Genomic DNA, 26,625 nt, shown 5'->3' on the forward strand with positions numbered 1-26,625 from the left:
ATTACGTCTTCGCTTTTATACTAGAAGCCTCTATTTATAAATCCAAGGATCCTACAAGCCTTCTTAACATTTGAACCCTGAAGTTTTGCTGCTTCTATAACCCCTCAACAATTTAGCCTGAGCTGTGTCTCCACATTTCTTCAAGTAAAATTCCTCAGATTTCTCTGCATTAACATTCATTGCCAGGTCTCTGCCAACATGGCCACTTGTCAACACTCCTCTGAAGTTACTCAGCATCATCCTCACAATTAACAATTCTCGACAACTTATCATCTGCAAATTTAGAGGTTTTGCTACCATTCCTGGGATTAAGAAATCTAAAGTGTGGGGTAAAGAATATCCAAATCAAAACTACAGCAGAATCGTACTCAAACACAATCTCCAACCTTATGGTCCAACATAACCCACTCAACCATTACCATCAACCCCAGTTCAAAGAAGACAGCATAAGGGTATACTGGGAACAGCATCAGGCATATGTAAAAATGTAGTCTCAACTTAGTAATGCTACAGAACAGGACCTCGTGCGACAGGGTCTAAGCAGCATAAGCTGCAAGACACTGACAGGGCAAAGTGATCCCACAACCAGTGGATCTGATAGACGCTCTCAAGGTCTGACACATCCAGTCATGAACGGTGACGGACAATCAAACGACTTACTGCAGGAGGAAACGCCACAAATATCCCCTCCTTAATGATGCAGGAGCCGAACACATCAGTGCAAAAGATAAGGCTGAAACATTCACAACACTCTTCAGTCAGAAATACCAAGTGGATGATCCAACTCAGCCTCCTCCAAAGGTTCCCAGCATCATAGATGCCAGACTTCAGACAAATTGATTCACTTTACGCGATAGCAAGAAACAGTTGGATGCACTGAATATGACAAAGGCTACTGGCTCTGACAACATTTCAGAAATAATACTCAAGACTTGTGCTCCAGAACTTGCCACTCTCCGAGCCAAGCTGTTCCAGTACAGTTATAACACTGGTATCTACCCGACAATGTGGAATATCACTCACATCTGAACTGTACACAAACTAAAGGGCAATTTCAAACCGGCCAATTACCACATCATCAGTCTACTCTCAATCAGTAACATAAGGGAAAGGGTCATCAACAGTGTGATCAAGCAGCGCTCAGCGACGCCCAGTCTGAGTTTCGCCAGGGCCACTCAGGTCCTGACCTCATTGCAGCCTTGGTTCAAATCTAGATCAATTCAAGTGAAGTGAAGTGAAGTGAGAGAATGACAGACCTTGACATCAAGGCCATAGTTGATCAAGCGGGGCATCAAGGAGCTCTAACAAAATTGGAATCAACGGGAATCTAAAATGTAAACTCTCCACTGGTAGGAGTATTACCTAGCACATAGGAAGATGGCCATGTGCTGGAGGTCAGTTACCTCAGCTCCAGGACATCTCCAAAGTAGCTGCTTAGGATTGCGTCCTAGGCCCAACCATCTTTAGCCGCTTCATCAATGACCTTTCCTCCACCATAAAGGCAGAAGAGGGGATGGTTAACCATGATTGTGCAATGTTCAACACCATACCCAACTCCTCAGATACTGAAGTAGTCCAAGTCAAAATGCAATAAGCTCTGAACAATATCCAGGCTTGAGCTGACAAGCAGTAGGCAATTACCACCTCTTGATATTCCACATTGTTATCACCATGCAATTCCCCCATTATCAACATCCTGGGATTACCACTGAACATAAACTCAATTGGACTCACCACACAAACACAGTGGCTGCAACAACAGGGGTCAGAGGCTAGGAATACTGCAGCAAATAACTCACCACCAGACTCCTCAAAGCCTGTCCACCATCCACAAGGCACAAGTCAGGAGTGTGAGGGAATACACCCCACTTACCTGGATGAGTGCAGCTCCTCTGACACTCAAGAAGCTTGACACCATCCAGGACAAAGCACTTTGTTTGACTGGTGCCACGTCCACAAGCATCCACTCCCTCCACCACTGACGCTCGGTAGTGGCACTGTCTACAATATGCACAGCAGAAATTGCCAAAGATCTTTAGACTGCACCTTCTAAACTCACAACCATTTCCATCTGGAAGGACAGAGGCAGCGGACAAATGGGAATACCACCACCTTCAAGTTTCTCTCCAAGCCACTCACCAGCCTGACTTTGAAATATATTGCCGTTCCTTCACTTTCACTGGGTCAAAATCCTGGGATTGCCTCGCTGAGGGCATTTTGAGCCTGCCTACAGAACATGGACTGCAGCAGGTCAACAAGGAACTCACCACCATCTTCTCAAGGGTGACTAGTGATAGGCAAGAGGTGCCCGCCCAGCCAGCAATGCCACATCCCAGGAACAAATGAGAAACAAAGAAAGATTGGAGCAGTGACATTCAATCACAGGATGTGAATCTTTCTTGATGTTCACAGCAGGACCTTATTAATATTTGAGGTTTTCAGAATGGAAAGGGATTAAAATTCATTCGGAATTTCAGATGTCTGTCATGGTATTTGGGGTCTGAAGCTGTAGCGAGCCATAACAACAAAATGTGAAAATAATGAGGTGTACATGCACAGTAATGTACTCACCAAGTTTCAACAATAAACTAAAAATTATGTTCTGTCTCAAAGCACTTAACAGTCTTCAATTAACAGTTATTAAATGAAACCTGCGCCTGTTGCTCTGTCAGGAATCAGTGAAGTTAAACACTTTGCAATTTCTCTATGCCATTTCTCCCTCAGTGCTTTTATTTGAGAGTAATACGTGAATGCTAGTCACCATGCAATTGTCTTCACACACTTCAAAGTAGCTTTGTCAGCTATTCAGCAATGGAAGCCAATTCATAAGACTGGAATAAGAAGCATTATTCATACCATGATTTGATTGGAAATAGCTGAGGTAAACAGATCTTTTTACTATTCCAGCAGAATTAAGAACTCAGTGCAGAAGCTGGAGTTTTTCCTGTCTTCCCAGCGTCCTTGCAAACTTAACAACCCAATTTGCACTGTATATGGTTCCTCATATCTTGGAGAAAGTGAGGACTGCAGATACTGGAGATCAGAGTTGAAGAGTGTGGTGCTGGAAAAGCACAGCTGGTCACGCAGCATCCGAGCAGCAGAAGCATCGACGTTTCAGGTTTATGCCTGAAACGTCAATTCTCTTGCTCCCCGGATGCTGCCTGACCAGCTGTACTTTTCCAGCACCACAGTCTGCAACGCGTTCCTCATATTTTGCTTGAAAAACATGTATCAACTTTAGGCCATATGCTATTTCTGCCTCTGAAATGTTATTGCAGGGAAATAATGGAGAAATTTTCATGAATAAAAACTAATCCTCTTCTGCAAAAATATTCTATGAACAAACATCCTTTGAAAAACTATACTCATTGAGTCACAAGCCAACAACATTTAGATTTCAAATGAACTAAGTTCCCACTTACATAATTAAATTGCTATTGCCAAGATTAGTTACAACCATACATTGGAAAAGTTTGAAACGCTTAAAAATTTGAGAAAGTCCAAATGGGATCAACATCAGCGGATTTCACCTAATACTGGGCAAGTTGGAATTATTATTTATTGAACTGCACTGTTGGCCCTACTTCCTTGAGTGCAATGTTAGATTCTGTAACCTTAAATTAAACCTTGCAAGGGTTCGAAGACACCTCATAAAGGTGGTCAGAAACCAAGAAAGCAGATGACATAAACTTGGTTGAGAGAAGGACAGTACTGGCAGCTTAATGGGTTTACATGTTTTAGGCATGATAGAGAGAGTTGTAAGAGGGGTGGCATAGTTGCAATACAGATTAAGCAGAATATCAGAGCTGCAGTGAGAGAGGAGACCTTGGAGGGCTCAGTCTGCAAGGCCATATGGGTAGAACTCTGGAAGGTGCAATCACTATGATGGGGTTATACTATAGGTGTCCCACTAGCCAGCAACAGATAGAGGAATGGCAATGTAAGCTGCCCATGAAGAAATTTAAAAAAACAATAGGGTTGTGGGAGCAAATAAAAACTGGAAATCCTTTAATGCCAGGGGCTTAGATGGGGCAGAATTTGTGAGGAGAAAGTGAGGTCTGCAGATGCTGGAGATCAGAGCTGAAATTGTGTTGCTGGAAAAGCGCAGGTCAGGCAGCATCCAGGGAACAAGAGAATCGACGTTTCGGGCATAAGCCCTTCTTCAGGAATGAGGAAAGTTTGTCCAGCAGGCTAAGATAAAAGGTAGGGAGGAGGGACTTGGGGGAGGGGCGTCGGAAATGCGATAGGTGGAAAGAGGTCAAGGGGAGGGTGATAGGTCAGACTGGGGTGGGGTGGGGCGGAGAGGTCAGGAAGAAGATTGCAGGTTAGGAAGGCGGTGCTGAGATCGATGGATTTGACTGAGACAAGGTGGGGGGAGGGGAAATGAGGAAACTGGCGAAATCCGAGTTCATCCCTTGTGGTTGGAGGGTTCCTAGGTCGAAGATGAGGTGCTCTTCCTCCAACTGTTGTGTTGTTGTGGTCTGGCGATGGAGGAGTCCAAAGACCTGCATATCCTTGGTGGAGTGGGAGTGGGAGGAACACCTCTGGGAAACCTGGACCAACCAACCCAACCACCCTGTGGCTCAACACTTCAACTCCCCCTCCCACTCTACCAAGGATATGCAGGTTTTTGGACTCCTCCATCGCCAGACCACAACAACACGACGGTTGGAGGAAGAGCGCCTCATCTTCCGCCTAGGAACCCTCCAACCACAAGGGATGAACTCGGATTTCACCAGTTTCCTCATTTCCCCTCCCCCCACCTTGTCTCAGTCAAATCCATCGAACTCAGCACCGCCTTCCTAACCTGCAATCTTCTTCCTGACCTCTCCGCCCCCACCCCAGTCTGACCTATCACCCTCCCCTTGACCTCTTTCCACCTATCGCATATCCGACACCCCTTCCCCAAGTCCCAGAATTTGAGAGGTCCATCCTGGCAGGTTTCTTGAAAGAATATGAAGATAGCCCGAATCAGGAAAGTGCTGTACCAGAATTTGCAGTGGGGACTGAGACTGGCCAGGTGATTGAAGTTTCAGTGGGACAGCATTCTGGGAACAGTGATCATAACTCAAAAAATTTAAATTAGTTATAGACATGGATAAGAATGGTAGTCAGGTGAAAGAGCTAAATTGGGGGAAGACTAATTATAACAGAATTGGGCAGAAACTGGAGAAATGAGGTTGGGGCCAGCTGTTTGAAGGTAAATCCACATCTGACATGTGAATCTTTTAAACACCAGTTGATCTGAGTTCAGGACCAGCACATTCCTGTGACAATGAAATATAAGGATGGCAAGATTCAATAATCCTGGATGACATGATATATTGAAAAGTTAGTCAAAAAGCAAAAAAGAAGCACATGTCAGGTTCAGGAAACTGAGGTCAAACAAGGCCCTTACGAAATATGAAGAAAGCAGGAAAGAACTTGAACAAGGAGGAAGGAGCACTATAAGAGGCCACAAAATGCCCGTGGCAATAAGGATGAGGATTAAGGAGAATTCCAAAGGCATTTTACATGCATGTTGGGAAGAATCGGGGAGATAGAATGGACTTATTAGGGTTACAGTCAGCAAAGCTTTCTGATGGGGAGTCTTCCCTGACAAATTTAATTAAGGCTTTTGAGAAAATGACAAAGATGATTGATGAAGGTTGGGAAGTGTCTACATGGACTTTATTAAAGCATTTGAAAAGGTCCCTCAGTGTCGGCTGATCCAGAAAATTAAGTCACATGGGATCCATGATGAGTTGGTATGTTGGATACAAAATTGACTTGTTTATACAAGGTAGAGGCTAAATGTTTTTCTGACTCGAAGTCTGTCATCAGCAAGTTCCACAAGGACCAGTGTTGGGACCTCTGTTGATTGTAAAATATTAAAAGGATTTTGATGAAAATATCTGTGGTCTAATAATTAAGTTTGCAGATGACATGAAAATTGGTGGAGTTGAGGATAGTGGTTGTCAAAGGATGTAGTAGGATATAGATTAGTTGGAAAGTTGAGCAAAGAAATGGCAAATGGAGTTTCATTCAGGCAAGTGTGAAGTGATGCATTTTGGGAAGTCAAATCCAAGAGAAAAGTAGATGTAAATGGCAGGACCCTTCGGAGCATTGATATGCTGAGACATTTTGGAATGCAAGCACATAGTTCCCTGAAAATGACAACATAAGGTGGTTTAAAAAAGGCATACAGCGTGCTTGCTTTCATCAGTCTGGACACGGAGTATAAAAGTTGACAAGTTATGTTGCAACTATATAAAACTTTAGTTAGGCCACATTTGGAGTCCTTCTGGTCATCAACTGTAGGAATGATGTGGAAGCTTTGTAGAGGATGCAGGACATTGCCTGGATTGGGGTGTATGATCTGTAAGGAGATGTTGGACAAATGTAGATTGTTTTTGTTGGGTGTTGAAGGCTGAGGGGCTACTTGATAGCAGGAAATAAAACAAACAGTGAGAAGTATACATATGGTGGATAGGTTTATGTGAGAGGGAAAAGGTTTAAAGGAGATGTGCAAGGCAAATGTTTTTTAATACAGAGGGTGGAGATGCCTGGAATGCTCTAAGCATGTGATAAAAGCAGATACAAGAGCAATATTTAAGAGGCTGGTGTACAGACACATGAACAGGCATGGAATAGAAGGATATGGACCGTGTGCAAACAGATAGCATTAAGATCATTGGAATTAGGAGGAGTAGGCAATTAAAACCTTTGAGCCCACTTCACCATTTAACATGGTCAGGGCTGATCTTATTCTAGCCCCAATTCCACTTTCCTGCCTGCTCCCCATAGCCTTTTATCTGTTCTCATCAGAAACATATTTATTTCTTTCTTGAATCTGTTGATTGATTTTGCCTCCACAGATTCACAAACCTGAGAGAAGAAGTTTCTCATCTTGCTTTGAACCTAACTTCTCTCATTCAATATTTATGTCCTCTTGTTCGAGACAGTCCCACAACAGGGTGCATTTCTTCAATATCCATCTTTTCAATCCTCTTTAGCATTTTATGTACCTCAATCAAATCCCCCCCCCTTATTCTTCTGAACTCCAGAGTGTACAAGCCCAAGCAAATCAACCATTCCTCATATGACAGCCCTTCCATCCCTGGAATCAATCTGGTGAACCTCCACTGAACAGTCTCCACTGCTATCGTATCCTTCCTCAAGGAAGGAAAGCCAAACTGGACACAATATTCCAGTGTAATCTCACCAATGCTTTATATAATTGTAACATTTCTTTACTTTTACAATGCAGTCCTTTTGCAATTAATGTCAGGATTAAATTTGCCTTTCTTATTATCTGTTGCACCTGCACAGCCACTTATTTCAATTTATGCACAAGGACACACAGATCCCCTGCACTGATGCACTTTGAATCTGCTTTCTATTTAAATAATAACATACCCTTTTAGTTTTCTGGCACAAATGGATAATCTTGCACTTATCTACATTAAACTCCATCTGCCAGACTCTGGCCCATCCTCCGAGCCTAACAATATCAATCTGTAAACTCTTTCTCCTCATCACAGCTGCTCTCCCAACTATTTTAGCATCATTCGTGAATTCTGCTACATTACACTCTGTCCCTGCTTGCAATCATTTAGAAAGATTGTAAATTGTTTATGTCCAAGAACTGAACCATGCAGTACCTCACTAGTTACAGTTCGCCATCCAAGAGAAGGACCCATTTATCCCTACTCTCTGCTTTCTGTCAGTTAGACAATCCTCTATCCAAGCCAATATTTTACCTTAACGCCTAGGATCTAACCCTCTGGATCAGTCTTTTATGTGGCACTTTGTCAAATATCTTCTGGAAGTCAAGATATTCCACATCCATTGGATTTCCATTATCCATCTTACTTGTTATATCCTCAAAGAACTCCAGCAAGTTCATCAAGCATGACTTGCTTTTCATGAAACCATGCCAACACTGGTGAATTGGGCTTTGTTTTTATAGGTGTTCAGTTATCTCCTTCTTTAGGATCGACTCAGCAAGTCTCCACTACAGAAGTCAAACTAACTGGTGCATAATTTCCCACGTTTTGCCTAAGAGGGAGACATTCACATGTTTCCAATTCACCGGTACTTTTTCAGAATCCAGGGAATTTTGGAAAATCATAACTAATGAATCTCATACCTCTGCTGCCACTTCCTTTAAAACCTTAGGGTGCACACCTTCAGGCCCCAGGGACTTATCTGCCGATAATCCCATCCGTTTACTTAATACCTTGTCCCTAGTTATAATAATTTCACAGTGTTCCTCTGTAGTAATTGCAATTTTTGGGAAGAAATTATGATCTTCCACAGTGAAAACAAATACAAAGTATTGGTTCAGTGCCTCTACCACCTCCGAGATTCACATTATTATCTCACTATTTTCATCCTTAAAGGGCCAACATTTAATTTCACTATTCTCTTCTTTTTATGTTTTGGAAGCTTTGGAAGTATCAGTGCTTATGTCTTCTGCTAGTTTCTTTTAATAGTTCATCTTTGCTCTTGAGATTTTGTTTTTAATAACCCTTTCCTGATGTTTAAAGTTCTCCCATTCATTCAGAGTGCCACTAAATTTTGCAGTGTGATATGCCCACGTTTTTTGCCTTTATGTTATCCTTGACTTCCTTGTTCAGCCATGGATAATTTTTTTACATTTTTATGATTCCTCTTTCTCTCAGGAATATACTTTAGAACATAAAACATAGAACAATACAGCGCAGAACAGGCCCTTGCACCGACCTGTGAACTAATCTAAACTCATACCCCTACACTTATCTCATCATCATCCATGTGCTGATCCAAGGATTGTTTAAATCTCCCTAATTTGGCTGAGTTAACTACATTAGCAGGTAGGGCATTCCACACCCTTACCACTCTCTGAGTAAAGAACCTGCCTCTGACATCTGTCTTAAATCTATCACCCCTCAATTTGTAGTTTATGTCCCCTCGTACAAGCTAACGTCATCATCCTAGGAAAAAGACTTCACTGTCTACCCTATCTAATCCTCTGATCATCTTGTATGTCTCTATCAAATCCCCTTTTAGCCTTCTCCTTTCCAATGAAAACAGACCCAAATCTCTCAGCCTTTCCTCATAAGACCTTCCCTCCAGAACAGGCAACATCCTGGTCAATCTCCTCTGCAACTTTTCCAATGCTTCCACATCCTTCCTGTAATGGGACGACCAGAACTGTACACAATATTCCAACTGCAGCCATACTAGGCGTTTTGTATAGATGCAGCATGATATTACAGCTCTGGAACTCAATCCCTCTACCAATAAAACCTAACACACCGTATGCCTTCTGAACAGCACTATCAACCTGGGTGGCAGCTTTCAGGGATCTATGTACATGGACTCCAATATCCCTCTGCACATCCACACTACCAAGGATCTTTCCATTGGCCCAGTATTCTGCCTTCCTGTTATTCTTCCCAAAGTGAATCACCTCACATTTAGCTACATTATACTCCATTTACCACCTCTCGGCCCAATTCTGCAGTTTATCCAAGTCCCCCTGCAACCTGCAATATTCTTCCACACTGTCCACTACTCCACTGACTTTAGTATCATCTGCAAACTTACTAACCAATCCACCTATGCCTGTGTCTAAATCATTTATAAAAATAACAAACAGCAGTGGTACCAAAACAGATCCTTGTGGCACACCATTAGTAACTGGACTCCAGGCTGAATATTCTCCATCAACCATCACTCACTCCCTTCTTTCAGAAAACCAGTTTCTAATCCAAACTGCTCAATCACCCTCAATCCCATGCCTCTGCATTTTCACCAACAGCCTACCATGTGGAACCTTATCAAAGGCCTTACTGAATTCCATGTACACCACTTTAACTGTCCAACCCTCATCCACACGATTGGTCACCTTCTCAAAAAACTCAATGAGGTTTGTGAGACATGACCTGCCCTTGACGAAACGATGTTGACTATCTGCATTCAAATTATTGCTTGCAAGATGATTGTAAATCCTCTCTCTCACAATCCTTTCCAAAACTTTTCCTACAACAGAAGTAAGGCTCACTGGTCTATAATTACCTGGGTCATCTCCACTGCCCTTCTTGAACAAGGGCACATAATTTGCAATCATCCAGTCCTCTGGTACTAAACCTGCACACAATGACAACACAAAGATCAAAGCCAAAGGCTCCAGCACCACCTCCTTCGCTTCCCAGAGAATCCTCAGATAAATTCCATCCAGCCCAGGGGACTTGCCTATTTTCATTCCTTCTAGAATTGATAACACCTCTTCCTTACTAACCTCGATCCTTGCTAGTCTAATATCTCATTCTTCTCCTCTACAATATTCTCCTCTTCCTGAGTGAAAACAGATGAGAAATATTCATTTCGCACCTCTCCGATCTCCACAGGATCCACACACAACTTCCCACTTCTGGCTCTATTCCAACCCTGTCATCCTTTTATTCCTCACATACCTGTAGAAAGATTTAGGGTTCTCCTTTATTCTATTTGCTAAAGACTGCTCATGTCCCCTCCTTGCTCTTCTTAACTCTCTCTTTAAATCCTTCCTTGCTACTCTGTAACTCTCCATCACCTCATCTGAACTATCTCATATAGTCACATAAGTCTCCTTCTTCCGCTTAACAAGAGATGCAATTTCTGTAGTAAACCACGGTTCCCTTACCTTATCACTTCCTCCCTGCCTGACAGGGACACATCTACTAAGGACACACAATATCTGTTCCTTAAACAAGCTCCACATTTCGATTGCCCCCATCCCCTGCATTTTGCTACCCCATTCGAAGCTTCCTTAGTCTTGCCTAATCGCGTTATAATTGACCTACCCCATTGATAACCTTTGCTCTGTGAAAGGTATTTAGTATCTCCCTAAATATTTGCCACTATTTTTCAACAGTCCTGCCCTTGAATATTTCTGCCCAGTCCACTGTGGTCAACTCCTTCCTGAAACCTATATAATTACCATCGCCCAACACTCAAACTCTCATATGCAACTTTCTTTCTGTCTGAATTTGAAACTTTGGCATGTTGCGATCACTCCTTCCAAGAGGATCCTTAGCTAGGACCATGTTACAACACAGTGGTAAAGCATTCTGTTAAAATACGAGTGACAGAGAACTCCCAAATTCCACTATTTTAAAAAAAATCTATTTATTCTTTAACTTTAAAAGTGAACATTAAACAACAACAATTTACAACTCTAAGCCTCCTTTCACTAAAAGGTTTGTTACCTGCCTCCAACTCAAAAACAATATACTGTTCCAGTAAAAACCTGTAGTAAAATTACAACAACTTGATTTCAAAACCATACAGGAGCTATTGTCATCGGTGTCCTCCTCTTTTCAGCTAAAGGTCTCTTGGGGTTGTCATTTACTGCAAATATGTTTCATATGGAAAAAGGTACCTTTGATAGCGTGCATTTTAAATGGCAGTATCTCTCAATGCCAGTTATTCTCTAACTTCCAAAATACCTGCCTTTTTTATGCCCAACACATTGGATCATCTCATTGGTTCGAGGTTGGCAAAAACAATAATTTAAACTCAACTAATGTTTTGGTATCCTGGGCCATAATTTAAACTGATTCATTAAATTTGAATTGTTGTCAAAACAGGCAACAAAAACTCAGGTATCTATTTCACAACCAAATGTTTTCAATATTTCAGTACACACTGAGACTGCTAGCCAGTCAAATGACAGGTGCTGGTCAGTTTTCAGTGCGAAACAGCACTCACTCTCTTAAAGGTACAGTACATAACTTCAAATTCATAGCAACCATTTATCAATATTTCCTCATTACATAAGTAACCAGTTCTCTGGTTGGCTCAATGAAATCCTCATACACTCCTTTATGAACCTTTCTCTAAGGCTATCCTTGCCAAGTTGATTAATCCAATCACATGGATGCTCAAATCACCCATAATTACAAGTGTGCTCGCCTCACATGCCCTCATTGTCTCCTGGTTTACGCAGTGCCCTACTTCAGAAGTACTGTTTGAAGTCTGTAAATTACTGCTACCAATAAGTTTTTTTTCTCTTTTTTTATTTCTACCCAGACTAACTATACATTTTGGTCCCTCGTGCCAATATCATTTAATAGAGCCTCGACATCATCCTTAACCATTAAAGCGGCTGCTACACACAAGGAAGGAGCTGAGTGTGTCAGGACCACAGCGACTGCACACACATATACATACACAGATTTACATAGACTGGGGCTGCCAGCTGCCTTCTGTTCCCACCAAGGACTGAAGGAGGAAACTTCCAGGCTTACCAACCACAACTGAGAACTCCACCCTGGCTCCCCCCAAGGCCAAGCGTGCCAAGGCGGCCAAGAAGAGCATAGACCACCCCAAGTACACGGACATGATCATCACTGCCATCCAAGCACTGAACAGCCGCTCTGGTATCTCCCGCCAAGCCATCGAGAAGTATATCTGCAACGAGTTCAAGATGGGTGAGAACGCCAAAATACAGATCAAGCTGGCGCTCAAGAAATTGTTGTCAAGCAGACCACTGGCTTAGGCACCTAGGGCTCTTTCCGGTTAGTTAAAAGTGAGGAACCGAAGAAGGCAGTAAAGAAAATGGCCAAGGCACCAAAGAAGAGCCTCACTGGCCACAAGGGATCAACGGCCCACAAGCCAGCAGCCAAGGCGAAGAAAGCAGAAGTGGATAAAAAGAAAGCCAAGACACGTAAGAAGAAGGCTCCCACATCCAAAGAGCCCAAGAAGGCAAAACCAGCAAAAGCCAAAGTCAAGACCAAGGTGAAGAAAGCAAGTGGGCTAAAAGCGAAAGGGAGAAAAGCCAAGAAATGATTCTAATCACTAAATATAAACGTGGACTGCTTTTGGTTTTCAGTTTAATTCTTCAGAAACTTTGTGTCCATACAGTTTAATTTAGGATTTTTTTGAAATTTAATAAGGAGACTTTTTTATTTTGTTAGCAGCTCTTTCTGTCTTATGTTGAAAAAAAGATGGACTCAGTTATCATCTGTTCAATACAGTAACGTCAGGACTGTGGACAAGAAATGTAATGTTGTACATTGCCGTGGTTAACCTTTGCTCTCGACCTATTCCATCTTGTGTTACTGCCCTGGTGAGGAGTGAGTGTGGGCAGGACGTGCGCGAGTGTGGGTAGGACACACGTGAGTGTGAGTGTGTATTTACAGTGCTTCCACTCCCAAAGGAAGGGTGTAAATTCACAAACAACTGCTAAGCAAAGTCAGACTCAACTAATGGACAGCACATCTCATGTGCTAATTATTGCCGTCCATTGCATAGTTCAGCATTTATTTTCCAAATACTTTACTCAAGTGAATTTGTTTTCGACTTTTAAAGCAGGCTGGAACTATGCTGCTAGTTTTTGAATAACGTGAATGATATTACAGAAATAAGTTCAGAGTCAATATTTTGAAAGCTTTCCTTCCCAAAAACAAATTCCCTGTCTGAATGTTAAGAAATCATTGTGTCATTGATACACAGCCAGCGTTGGTTCATGAAGCTGCGTAGTTACCCAGTCTCTGAGTAGGTAAAAGGGACCTTCCAAGATGTAGTTATCAGGGCACAACTACTCCACTCACCACATTTATATTTGAAGAGACGGCTTAAGAGGAACATTCAGCAAAATGCAAGAGTAGCCCATTTAATGACTGCTTGCAATGGCAAAACAATTTCAGACTGTCCCGATGTCCCAGCACAGTAACTGTTTCCAAATACTCAGCTGTGTTTAAATCTTTTTGAGCTTTGCTGGCCTGAAATGATATCTGGGTATTTTATAGAGAGTTTTTGAGGTAGAGTAGTATTTGTGTTTATTTTGAGCGAGAAATTGCAAAACTTATGCAATTATGAAAGTGAAGGATAAAAAGAAACTAGAGAAAATTAGAACCAAACAGTACTCAGTTTAACTTGGCCAAAGAAAAATGGGAATTTCTGACTGAAAGGCACTCACTTATAATGTGGCTCCCACAATGAGATTTGAATGTGTTCTTTTCACAAAATCACTAATTTAATCATTAGGATATTCTCTCCATACAAGCAATTCATATTTATCATTAGTAATGTCTTGTTTATTACATGGTTTACTTATTAGGACATTCCTTCTCAAACTATTGTGTGCTGTTTCTTGTTAAACACGGTTTTAAGTTTTTAAATACACAATTGTTTTAATTGACAAATAATTATAACTTCATTTCTAATTGTTCGATGGCTGACTGTAATTCATAAACTATCATCCTGTCAATGTAAGTGGTTGGCCACACGGACAATATTGTATTGTGTTGTTTACAGGGTGCCCTGTACTTTCGTATGTTTATAGTAAATTAAGCTACATCTTGATTAGGAAAAAAAAACCATTAAAGCAACTCCACCTCCCTCTCCTCCTTGTCTACCCTTTCAGAATACTCAGTACCCCTGGACATTTAACTCCCATTCCTGATTCACCTGTAACCATATTTCAGTAATCCCCACCAGGCCGTCTCTATTTGTGCCATCAGCTCATCAACTTTATTCTTGCATCATGGTCGGCAGAGACATGGTGGGCCGAAGGGCCTATTTTTATGCTGTATTATTCTATATTCTATGATAAGCACCAGTGGAATATTGGGCCATTGACTGAAAATTTCTTGCTTCAACGTGGAGCTTTTTTAAAAAAATTCACACATGGGCCCAGCATTTATTGCCTGTCCCTTGTTGCTATTGAGGTGGTGGTGGTGAGCTATCTTTTTGAACTGCGGCAGTCCACGTGCTATAGGTAAACCCATAATGCCCTTTGGTAGGAAATTCCAGGACTGATGTACTTCCAAGTCAGGATGGTGAGTGGCTGAGAGGAAAACCTGCAGATGGCCGCATTCAAATGTATCTGCTAAGCTTTCTGTTGGATGAAAATGGTTGTAGGTTTGGAAGGTGCCATTTAAGGATCTATGATGAAAGTCTACTGTGCATCTTGGAGATAGTACACACTTCTGGGTCTCAAAGTCAGTGGTGGAGTAAATGGTTGCATGTGGATTTAGTGCCATTCAAGTGGGCTGCTTTGTCCTGGATGGTGTAAAATCTGAGTGTTTTTGAAGCTGCACCCATCCAGACAAGTGGGAAATACTCCATATTACTCCTGACTTGTCTCTTGAAGATAGTGGACAGGCTTTGGGGAGTCAGGTGGTGAGTTACTCAGTGCAGTATTCCTAGCTTCTGATCTACTAGTGTGGCCAGTGTTTATGTAGAGAGTCCAGTTCAGTTTCAGGCCAATGGGAACACCTAGGTTATTGATAGTGGGGGGGGATTCAGTGATGGTCACACCACTGAGTCAAAGAATGGGGATGAGATTATCTCTTAATGGTATTGGTCACTGCCTGGCATTTGTGCAGCGCAAACGTTACTTGCCACATTTCAGCCCAGGCCCGGGTATTGTCCACCAATGTTTGTACTGATGTGCTAGGCTCATCCATCATGGAGGACAGGGAAATATGTGGATCTTCTCCTCCAGTAAGCAGTTTCATTTTCCACTACAATTCACGACTGAAAGTGGCAAGACTACAGAGCTTGGATCTGCTGCACTATTTCTGGTCATTGCTTGGATCTGCCTCTCTTATACTGTTTGGTGGTTTCACCGGGTCTACACATTTTGATGTGGTTGGTCCTGCTCCTGGCATGCTCTCCTGCACTCTTCATTGAACCGGGTTGATCCCCTGGCTTGATGGCAACCAGTGAGTGGGGGTTATGCCAGGCCATCAGTTTGCAGATTGTGCTGGAGTAGAGTTCTGCTGTTGTTGATGGCCCGCAGTGCCTCATGGATGCCCAGTCTTTAGTTGCTAGATCTGTTCAAAGTCTATCCCATTTAGCATAGTGATAATGCCACACAACACAATGGAAGGTATTTTCAAAGTGAACGTGGGACTTTTCATCCACAAGGACCATGCGATGGTCATTCTTACTGACACTGTGCATCTGGTAGATTGGTAAGGATGAGGTCAAGTATGTCCTTTCGATCCAACCAGCTCAATCAATAATGTTGCTGCGGAGCCATTCTTGGTGGTGAACACTGAAATCCCCTGCCCAGAGTACATTTTGAGCGTTTGCCATCCTCTGCACTTCCTCCAAGTGTGGTTCAATATGAAGGAGTACTGACTCATCAGCCAAGGGAGGATGGTATGTGGTCACCAGCAGGAGGTTTCCTTTCTCATATTTTACCTGACGCCATGAGCCTTCATGGGGTCCAGAGTTAATGTTGAAGACTCCCAAGGTAAGTCTCTGCCAAAGTATATCACTGTGCCACTACTACTGCTGGGTCTGCCCTGCTGGCGGACAAGACATAATCAGAGATAATAATAGTTTGGGACATTATCTATAAGATATAACTCTGTGAGTATGATGGGCTGTTACTTGACTAGTCTTTGAGGCAGCTCTTCCAGTTTTGGCAGTAGCCCCAGATGTTAGTCAGGAGACCTTTGCAGGGTTGACAGGGTTGTTTTTGCTGTTGTCGGTACCAGTGCCAAGGTTGATGCCGAGCCTTCCTCAAGTTTCATTTGTTTGTTAAGACTTTGTGGTGACTGATATAATGCGTGGCTTGCTAGGCCATTTCAGAGTGTAGTTAGAATTAAGCACATTGCTGCAAATCTGGGGTTGGGTAGGTGTGGTGTAAAATTATGTCCCAATACATGTGTGAATCATAATGTAACACATGTATTGGGCCAAGCAGTGGAATGTGGTGAAACGGTTAAAAATTATGTCCCAATATATGTGTGAATCTAACCGGAATGGAGGTGTTGCTTAGTCCCGTGTGAATCTTATTACACACCTCCCCGTGTGAATCTTCTTATCTGTATGTAACCAGAATGGAATGTGTTTTTTAGCCTTGCTCTGCTGTTCACATGAATGTTTATATCTGGAAAAGAGTATATCAGCTGGAAAAGTCTCCAGTTCGGTGAGTCTGCTCCGGGGTTACGTTTAACCGCCGAGCGTGGGTTGTTGGCAACCGCTCTACGAGAACTGACGGCTCCCAGTTCCGGTAACATGTAGAGTGAGTATAAGCCAGACCCGTTGTATGAGACCTGGTTGTGGCGACGCTGCGGGGAATAAAATGCCCATATTCTAGCAGACTCGCCTCTTGGTCGTTTGTTCTGTGTCAGACTACTCTCCTACGAACCTGACCTTGAGAATTTTTTTAAAAACAGTAGGCCAAACCAGATGACAATGGCAGATCTCCTTTCCTGAAGGACATCAGTGAACTAGATGGGTTTTTCTGACAAACAACAATTGTTTCATGGTTATCAGTAGATTCTTAATTCCAAGATTTTTTTTTAAAATCATTTAACCCAGGTGAGTTTCTGGTTAAGAAGTCCAGCACTTTGTTCTTGCCTCCCTACTGCCACTACATCGTCACTGCAAAGCACTGAGGAGAATTTGAAATCAGAAATGAACATTGAAGGTGTTTAAAATTGCGAGAAGTTGTTTTCAATTCATGGACACTTTCTTTCAATGATCAGCAAAACACTACTTCTGAGCAGAAGTAACATTATCATCACTATTGTAAGAGCAATACCAGTTATTATGGCGGTACCTTTAAATCACACACTGGGATCATAAATGCCAGTCAGACATCTACTTGTCTTTGCACATCTTATCCAAAAAAGAAATCACATATGGTCATAGAACAGAGGCAAAGTCACTGCCTGAGACGTCTACAATTCAAAACTGTGTCTGGGAATGAATTAATTGCTCACATACTTGAAACCTTTAATTCTATTTGCCATGTTGGTAATAGCCAGGAGCAGCAGTTAAGGTCCCAAAGCACAGAATTCAAATATGCAATTTAAGCACGTGACCAAACTAATTCAGTTTCAAGGCATTATTTCTAACTACCTGGGGAGAAATCAGTCAGCAGTGGTTTTTAGTTTCTACAAGCACAATACAGTATTCATAATAAGTACATGGGTAGCACAGCAATTAGCAAAACATTACATCAGTTGTAGCAATTTTCTGAGTCTTAGTACAACTAATAGTCAATTGCCCCAGGCAGATATAATAATTATGGGTCATAATTACTGAATTACATGTCATCAACAGCAAATGTTCAATAATAAAATTATGCTGTATCACATGAAGAAGTATTCAATCAGCAGAGAGATCTTCAAAACACAAATACAGAGGCAATAATTTAAGAGTGAACTATGATAAAAATACAAAATTGAGGTTAACAATTTGTCACCACATACGATTAGGATGGCATAACAATTAAAGCACTGAATCAGGCCATTCAGCCGAACATGTCTCTGCTACACTGATTGACAAGGCATTTTTTCCACTCTATACCAACTAATATTTTTACTGCATCCTTGTTTTCTCCCACATACATGTACCAAGCTTCCTACTGACCGCCTCAATGCAACGCACCTCAGATGATTCCTTTTTCACATCCTAACTTCATTGCCTCAGTATTTGTACTTAGAAGATCTGTTTTAGATAATGCTTTCTATTTCCTTACTGGATCAATCAGGAATTATGTTATGATCACAAGTTTTGAATTCTGCCCACAAGTGAAAACATGAAAAATTTTGTAGGACTATTGACTCCAGTCCATACAACTCAGATAGCCCATTCTAAAATGCTTAAAGTATACAAGACATCAAATTGAGTAAATTCAGTTCATTTGTCAATGAAACTTGGCAGTTATGGGAGTTCTCAGATTGTCCTTGAACCTTAACTCTACAAACATTTGGCAATCCATAATTCATTTCATGAAACCAAATAATTGTGCAATTACTACTGCAATAGTAATGCCAGTTATTATGGCAATACCAAATTAATGCCAGCTGATTGGTGTCATTTAGTGTTTTTTTAAACTTTGCTGCCTGAAAGACAACAGTTATGTTAAACATGGGTCACCTGAGTACAAAATACTGGGCGTATTGAAGGCATAACAATGCAATCATTACAGAAGTGTAACACTGCCAAGACGAATGTCCCAGGAAATGTGCTAGTAGCAGTAATAAGTTAAGCCATTTGGGCAAATTAGCCACTAAGCAAATTGAAATACTAACTGCAGCAGTTCTGTAACCAACCCTAAAGTCAGATGATTTCCTTCATCAGCATAATTTTTTTTCCCTCCGTGAACGGTCATGTAAATGCACTAACAACTCAAAGCAATAGTTAGATATTTCAGGAATAAAGGCTTTTCAATACTTCCAAGAATTCTTCATAACTCAAATTTTTAAGTCCCATTATGAGCTTATCTATATAGTTTTTTTTATAGTGAGTTATTCATTTTTGGACAATCATACTTTAGGGTATATTAAAAGGTGGGTTGGGGCATTAGTAAGTGTAAAGAGGAAACATTTTGGGGCTAATATGTGACACATTTGTATGACAGATTTATTCTGCTCTTTGTAATTTTCTGATCATCTAGGAGAGAATATTGTTCCTTTTATACATATGGAGATTTAATAGAAGTTATACTAAATGTTTTTCAAACATTTTGTTTTTAAAATGCCACGTCTCATGACTTTATTTCTCTACAATGGGCTGCTACTGAACATTAGGTGAAGTTATTGTACAAGGGCAAGCATTTCTATCGCAAACAGCATTTCTCTGTTCTATTTTTAAAACTGTATTTTTCTACCATAGTGCTCCTCACCAGCCTCTCACCTGAAGCTTTCCACTTGTGGTCACCATTTCAGACGCGTGGATGTCCAACATCCATTTGTGCATATCCCAGCAAAAAACATAAGGCAGATTCGGAACAGAATCTAAGCTAAATTTGCTTTCAGATGTCAGAGTAACATATCCAACAATATGGTTCAAATGAGTACATTTCAAAAAGGAGACAGAAATGGATGGCACAGAGGCTCAGTGGTTTTCCTCCGGGTGCTCCGGTTTCCTCCCACAATCCAAAGATGTGCAGGTTATGCTAAACTGTCCATAGTGTTAGGTAAATTAATCATGGTAAATACAGGGTAGGGGAATGGGTCTGGGTGGGTTACTCTTCGGAGGGTCGGTGTGGACTTGTTGGGCCAAAGGGCCGGTTTCCATAATGTGGGGTATCTAATCTAAAAGTGTTCAAAATAGAAGAGACTTACAAAGCTTTAAAGGTGAGCCAAACAAATCGTTGAAGGACATACGAATGTGCAGGCCCGAAGTGGAAAAGTCTCCCTACATGCATGAATGAGCACACACAAGTACTTACTTGCTCGGAGGACGGATGGCGTGACCTCAATCTCACTTGACGCTTGATATGGCTGGAATGCAGACAAGGAGTTTGGTGCAGGCTCACTGCCAAATATCTCTGGGCTTTGAGTACCAGTTGAACTGGCACTTGTACCATCACCACCATGGTGTGGCTCTTGCTCTTCAAAAATAGCAACAAGCTGCAGAGGACAAAAAGAAAGAAAGTTGAAGATTAAACCCACTGTGTTGCCTTTAATGCATGTTAAAGTACTGCCCACCCCAAGCAACCAGCATATAGCCACCCAGTAGCTTGTCTTCAATTTTTGCCAAGAGCAGACTACTGATTTACACCAGATTTTGCTTTCTTGCTTCAGAGCACAATTTGACAATTATGACACATTTCTTTGATCATTACTATTGTAATGACAACTTACTTGGGAGTACTTATTGAATCCTAATTTAAGAACTGTATCAGCAACAGAACATTTATGTTGCAATTTTTGTGTCACAGGAATAAAGCAAATAATTTTAGTACTATTTTGTCTGATGCACAAGCATGCTTTTGCTGCACTTCTTACAGACCTAATTAAACAACGTCACAACTAAAAAGAAATGGCTATTGACCACACTAAATTCATAATAAAAATGATCCATGAGCCAAATCCAAAGGCCCTCTGACATTGGGCATCATCAATAAAGTCAGACACAGGGCTGGAGGGGAGTGGACAGTCAAAAGTGCTTAAGTGGCAAGAAACCTTTCCTAAATGTGAACAATTTACTACAAAATCTCAACCAACAGCTGGTTTCTAGCATTTGCTTTTCAAACAATAACAGTCAGCTGAAAGGGATTTAAATCGAACTTAGGCAGTGTCTCAAGAACCTTGCATGCCGTTAGCCATAACTACAATGATTCAATCATCATTTTGTACAGCAGTAATTAACACCGAAGTTACAGAAAGAACAAGGCGCTTCTCATTGAAGACCAGTTTTTCAATCTGATTCAATCACATCTGCTAAATTGGATGAATCACTGATGTGATGACTGCAGGGTTAGTCCTCCTTTTCATAAGTGTACTTCAAACAGTATCATAACTCATTCGTTGAACGAGCAGCAGCACACTGAAAGCAGGGCAGTTGTCCCATACCCCTTGCATCAATGGAAAGCAGGTTTTAAATCAGACATGCAGAAGCACACAGGCTTAACTAAGCCAAGTGCACGGCAACTTTGAATTGGACCCCATCAAAACGGCTCAAAACATGCAGTGAACAGCCACTTGACTAATGGAAGAACAGCACCCAGCTCTTCTGCACTTCAGAATATATCTCCTGGTGGTCCATTGCTCGAGATAAAATGTTGATCATGTGCACAGTAAGTAGTTTGTGAAGATTAAAACATTGCACTGGCATTTCAGCTGCTGATAAGCCAGTCCCTGGACCTGGGTTACAGCGTGCATTGACATGGTAGGATCTGTCCATCACTCCAACAAGAACAGCTGCAGGTTGGCTTTCAGCCATCCAGAAAAAATGTTTACATTGCCACAATCTACAGCAACACTGCTCTGCATGCACTAAATATGTTCACAAGAGCTCTCTGCTGAGAGAGAAGGAAAGAGAATACCCCTGTTCACCAGCCAGTTCAGCAGTGTGAACGGAAAACAGGCAAGGAGAACACAAGCACAGTTTTTTAAAGTCAGGTTCGGTACCACAGTGCGTTCACATGCCGTACAATGTATTTCATTTCCTACACCAGGATTCAAACCCAACTCCCATTGCATGTTCGGCATTTAGCATTCAGGAAAAATCATTTGCATTACACTAATCTTAATGTAAACATGGCCCCCATGAACAAATTAGACAAGTCTGTTGCTGAACTTCAGAACAGTACAAAAATGCAAAGTGCTGGCAAAACTCAGCAGGTCTGGCAGCATGTGTGGGAAGAAAGAGCCAATACTTCAAGTCTAGCAATTTTTCATCAGATGGAATCAGGCTGTATCACAGGGGATGGCCTCGAGGGAATGCTGACAAGGAGGGGAGGATCTTGGTAGTGGCATCACACTGGATGTAGTGGAAATGGTGGACAACAGTCCTTTAACAGCTGAGGCTGATGGGAAGTAGGTGAGGACCATCAGGCAGGTCCTATTGATGTTGTAGGAGGAAAGAGATGGGATCAGAGCAGAAATGGGCTTTTCACGGCATTGTTTTTGTGGGGTTGGGGGTTGCACATTTGTATTGGAACAAGGAATGTTCCAATAACCCTCACAAAAAAAACTGACTTACCTCGGGCCCACGTGGGTACCTTTGACCTGAATGAAGTGAAAGAAGTTTAGGGAGAAGTTGTTCAAAGTGAGGGTGAGCTTGGCCAGGCAGAGGAGGGTGGTGGAAGGGAACAGACCGGGTCGTCTTTCTGGGAAAGAGTGGAGGAGCATGAGACCATCCTGTTGGAGAATGGACATGTAAAGGGGATGGCACGTCCATGGTTAAGAGGTAACAGCTGGAGAATCATAGAATCCGCACAGTGTGGAAACAGGTCCTTCGGCCCAACAAGTCTACACCGACCCTCCAAAGAGTAACCCACCCAGACCCATTTCTCTACCTTATTATCCTATATTTACCCCTGACTAAATGCACCTAACCTACACTTCCCTGAACACTATGGGCAATTTAGCATGGCCAATTCACCTAACCTGCACATCTTTGGATTATGGGAGGAAACCGGAGCACCCAGAGAAACCCACACAGACACTGGGAGAATGTGCAAACTCCACACAGACAGTCGCCCAAAGCTGGAATCGAACCCAGGTCCCTGGTGTTGTGAGGCAGCAGTGCTAACCACTGAGCCACCATACCGCTCCTGGAGCCCGTGAATGGGAAATTCTGAAGAAGGCATCAGAAGATTTATGTTGGGGTGGGGGGGGGGGGTGGGGGAGGCTGAACAATGGCAGGGAAACAAATTGGAGTCAAGGTAGGAATAGATAAGCTCTGAGGGGCAGGAACAAGTATAAACAATGGGTCAGCCCAGGCAGTCATGTTTGTGGAAATTGGGAAGGAGGTAGAAGCAGGCTGTACAGGATTGGGGAACTATAAACTGGGAGGCTGTCGGGGGGGGGGGAAGAGATTAGATGAGATTGGTGACAGTTATGAACACAACAGTGTGATGCTCAATGATGGGGTCACAGTCGAGAGAGAGAGAGGAGGTGGTATCCGAGGCCTGGAGCTTGGCCTCTGCAATGCAGAGATCAGTCTGCCAGATGACAACAGCACCACCACCCTTGACAGCAGGCTGGATGACAAAGTCAGGCCAGGATCTGAGAGCATGTGCTGCAGTCAGCTCAGAGTGAGTCAGATTTGAATGGCTAAGAAATGAAGGCAACCAATGTCACATTGCCAGTTCTCAATGAACAGGATGACTGCAGGTGAAAGGCCAAAGAGAGGGGTGCAGGTGGGGGAAACTGCTGGAAATGGATGAAGGGATCTCTGGGAGAGTGAAAGGACTCCTGTCCAAAGAAGCAGGCAGGGAAGTGGAGGTGATGGAAAAAGCTTTCAACATCATGCCCTAAATTTATTGAGCTGAAGGGGTACAGAAGGGCAAAACTAAGATGTTACTGATTACAGAATGTTCAGCATCAGACAGTGGAAGTTCAGAAGAAATAGCAAATACTTGAAAAAAGCTGGGATCAGGAGAAAGGATGTAGTCTGAGGGAGGGGAGGGCAGGGAGGTTCCACAGGTGTGTGGATATCTCGGAGCTGTTGCAGCTTGCGTTGCTTAATGCCTGAAAAGGACGAGAAATATTTCCTTGTTAGAAATGAAGTGGAACTGGGAGCAGGACAGCTCTGAGACAGCGTGAGCTGAGAAGTCCAAGTGTGTGCATTTGGCTGTGCACAGCACTGAGTGCAGATCAACATTGAGTTCAGTAACTTTAGAGCTTGATTCCATCCTTCCATGTTTTTTACCCAGCCACTTATCCGGTCTTGTTATAGTCACATATTCCTCCTCTCCCTCGTCAGCTTTTCTCAAGGACCATTCCCTCCTGGACACCCTGGTTCACTTTTCCTTCACCCCCAACAACTCCCCACAGCCCCAAGACACCTTGCACTGCAACCGCAGATGGTGCAACACCTGGCTGTTTACCTCCTCCCACCTCTGCAACCAAGGGCCCAAACACACCTTCCAGGTGAAACAGCTCTTTACCTGCCCTTCACACAATTGCATTTGCCGCACACAATGTGGTCTCCTCCAAACTGGGGAAACGAAGCATAGACTGGGTGACTGCTTTGCAGAACACCTACGTTCTGTCTACAAAAAGGCCATGAGCTTCCCGTTGCCTGCCACTTCAACACACCACCCTGTTCCCTGGACATCTGTGTTTCAGGCTTGCTGCCGTGCTCCAGTAAAGCTCAGCACAAACTGGAAGAACAGCACCTCATTTCCCACTTGAGAACCCTGTACTCTTCTGGTCTTGATATCAATTTCAACAACTTCATGGCTTGAGCTCTCTCTCTCTCTGGGCTCCATCGTCACCTATCCAATCACCCTCTTCCTGCCATCACCCAACTTGCCTTCAGCAAAAATTTCAGAGTATTTCTGAGCTGCTGCCAGTCCTGAAAAGTCAGTGGACTCAAAACTTTAACCCTGTTTTGTTCCTACACATGCTGCCACACCTGCTGAGTTTTGCCAGCAATGTCTGTTTTTATTTCAGATCTCCAACATCAGTTTTATTTCAGAATAGTATAATGGGGTCACTTGCTGCTCAGTCTCAAGACAGAGCTGAAAATATGTTGCTGGAAAAGCGCAGGTCAGGCAGCATCCAAGGAGCAGGAGAATCGACGTTTCGGGCATCAGCCCTTCTTCAGGAATCAGATAACAAAGACCAGCAGAAAATCAACTGAAAGCCCCAGTTCAAAATATATTTTGGCCAAAATAAGAAAATTAGGATATTTTTAATAGCTTACAATTCAAAGTTTGTGAGAAGATTTGTATCTCGGGGGCTCGTTGTTGTGGTTCTGTTCGCCGAGCTGGGAATTTGTGTTGCAGACATTTCGTCCCCTAACTCGGTGACATCCTCAGTGCTTGGGAGCCTCCTGTGAAATGCTTCTGTGATCTTTCCTCTGGCATTTATAGTGGTTTGAATCTGCCGCTTCCGGTTGTCAGTTCCAGCTGTCCGCTGCAGTGGTCGGTATATTGGGTCCAGGTCGATGTGCTTATTGATTGAATCTGTGGATGAGTGCCATGCCTCTAGGAATTCCCTGGCTGTTCTCTGTTTGGCTTGTCCTATAATAGTAGTGTTGTCCCAGTCGAATTCATGTTGCTCATCATCGGCGTGTGTGGCTACTCAGGATAGCTGGTCGTGTCGTTTCGTGGCTAGTTGGTGTTCCTGGATGCGGATCGTTAGCTGTCTTGCTGTTTGTCCTATGTAGTGTTTTGTGCAGTCCTTGCATGGGATTTTGTACACTACATTGGTTTTGCTCATGCTGGGTATAGGGTCCTTTGTTCTGGTGTGTTGTTGTCTGAGAGTGGCTGTTGGTTTGTGTGCTGTTATGAGTCCTAGTGGTCGCAGTAGTCTGGCTGTCAGTTCGGAAATGCTCTTGATGTCTGGTAGTGTGGCTAGTCCTTTGGGTTGCGACATGTCCTCGTTCCGTTGTCTTTCCCTTAGGCATCTGTTGATAAAATTGCGCGGGTATCAGTTTTTTGCGAATACATTGTAGAGGTGTTCTTCTTCCTCTTTTTGCAGTTTTGGTGGACTGCAGTGTGTTGTGGCTCTTTTGAATAGTGTCTTGATGCAACGTCTTTTGTGTGTGTTGGGGCGGTTGCTTTCGTAGTTCAGGACTTGGTCTGTGTGTGTGGCTTTCCTGTATACCTTTGTGGTGAATTCTCCGTTCGGTGTTCTCTGTACCATCACGTCTAGGAATGGGAGTTAGTTGTCCTTTTCTTCCTCTCTCGTGAATCAGATTTCCTTTGAGTGTGGCGATGATGATCCGGTGTGTGTTCTCTATTTCTGTGTTTTTAATGATTACAAAAGTGTCATCCACATATCTGACCTAGAGTTTGGGTTGAATTTGCGGTAAGACTGTTTGTTCTAATCTTTGCATTACCGCTTCTGCTATGAGTCCAGAGATGGGTAAGCCGTTGATTTGTTCATATATTTGGTTGTTGAATGTGAAGTGTGTTGTGAGGCACAGGTCCAGTTGTTTGAGTAAACCATAGAACATAGAAAAATACAGCGCAGTACAGGCCCTTTGGCCCTCGATGTTGCGCTGATCCAAGCCCACCTAACCTAAACTACCCACTATCCTCCATATGCCTATCCAATGCCTGTTTAAATGCCCATAAAGAGGGAGAGTCCACCACTGCTACTGGCAGGGCATTCCATGAACTCATGACGCGCTGAGTAAAGAATCTACCCCTAACATCTGTCCTATACCTACCACCCCTTAATTTAAAGCTATGCCCCCTCGTAATAGCTGACTCCATACGTGGAAAGAGGTTCTCAT

The 26,625-nt window shown here is 42.7% G+C and overlaps 1 protein-coding gene across 7 annotated transcripts in view; it reads right to left on the reverse strand.

Annotated features, from left to right (window-relative positions):
• Window positions 1-26,625, reverse strand: part of LOC122550085 (partitioning defective 3 homolog) — an 843,398-nt gene that overhangs the window by 447,682 nt on the left and 369,091 nt on the right. For all 7 annotated transcript variants that reach the window (XM_043690628.1, XM_043690629.1, XM_043690626.1 and 4 more), the window contains exon 3: window positions 20,156-20,336. In XM_043690628.1, the coding sequence (XP_043546563.1) occupies window positions 20,156-20,336 (181 nt within the window). The remainder of the gene's footprint in view (window positions 1-20,155; window positions 20,337-26,625) is intronic.

The sequence above is a fragment of the Chiloscyllium plagiosum genome, chromosome 5, assembly GCF_004010195.1.
Source record: "Chiloscyllium plagiosum isolate BGI_BamShark_2017 chromosome 5, ASM401019v2, whole genome shotgun sequence".
NCBI lineage: Eukaryota > Metazoa > Chordata > Chondrichthyes > Orectolobiformes > Hemiscylliidae > Chiloscyllium > Chiloscyllium plagiosum.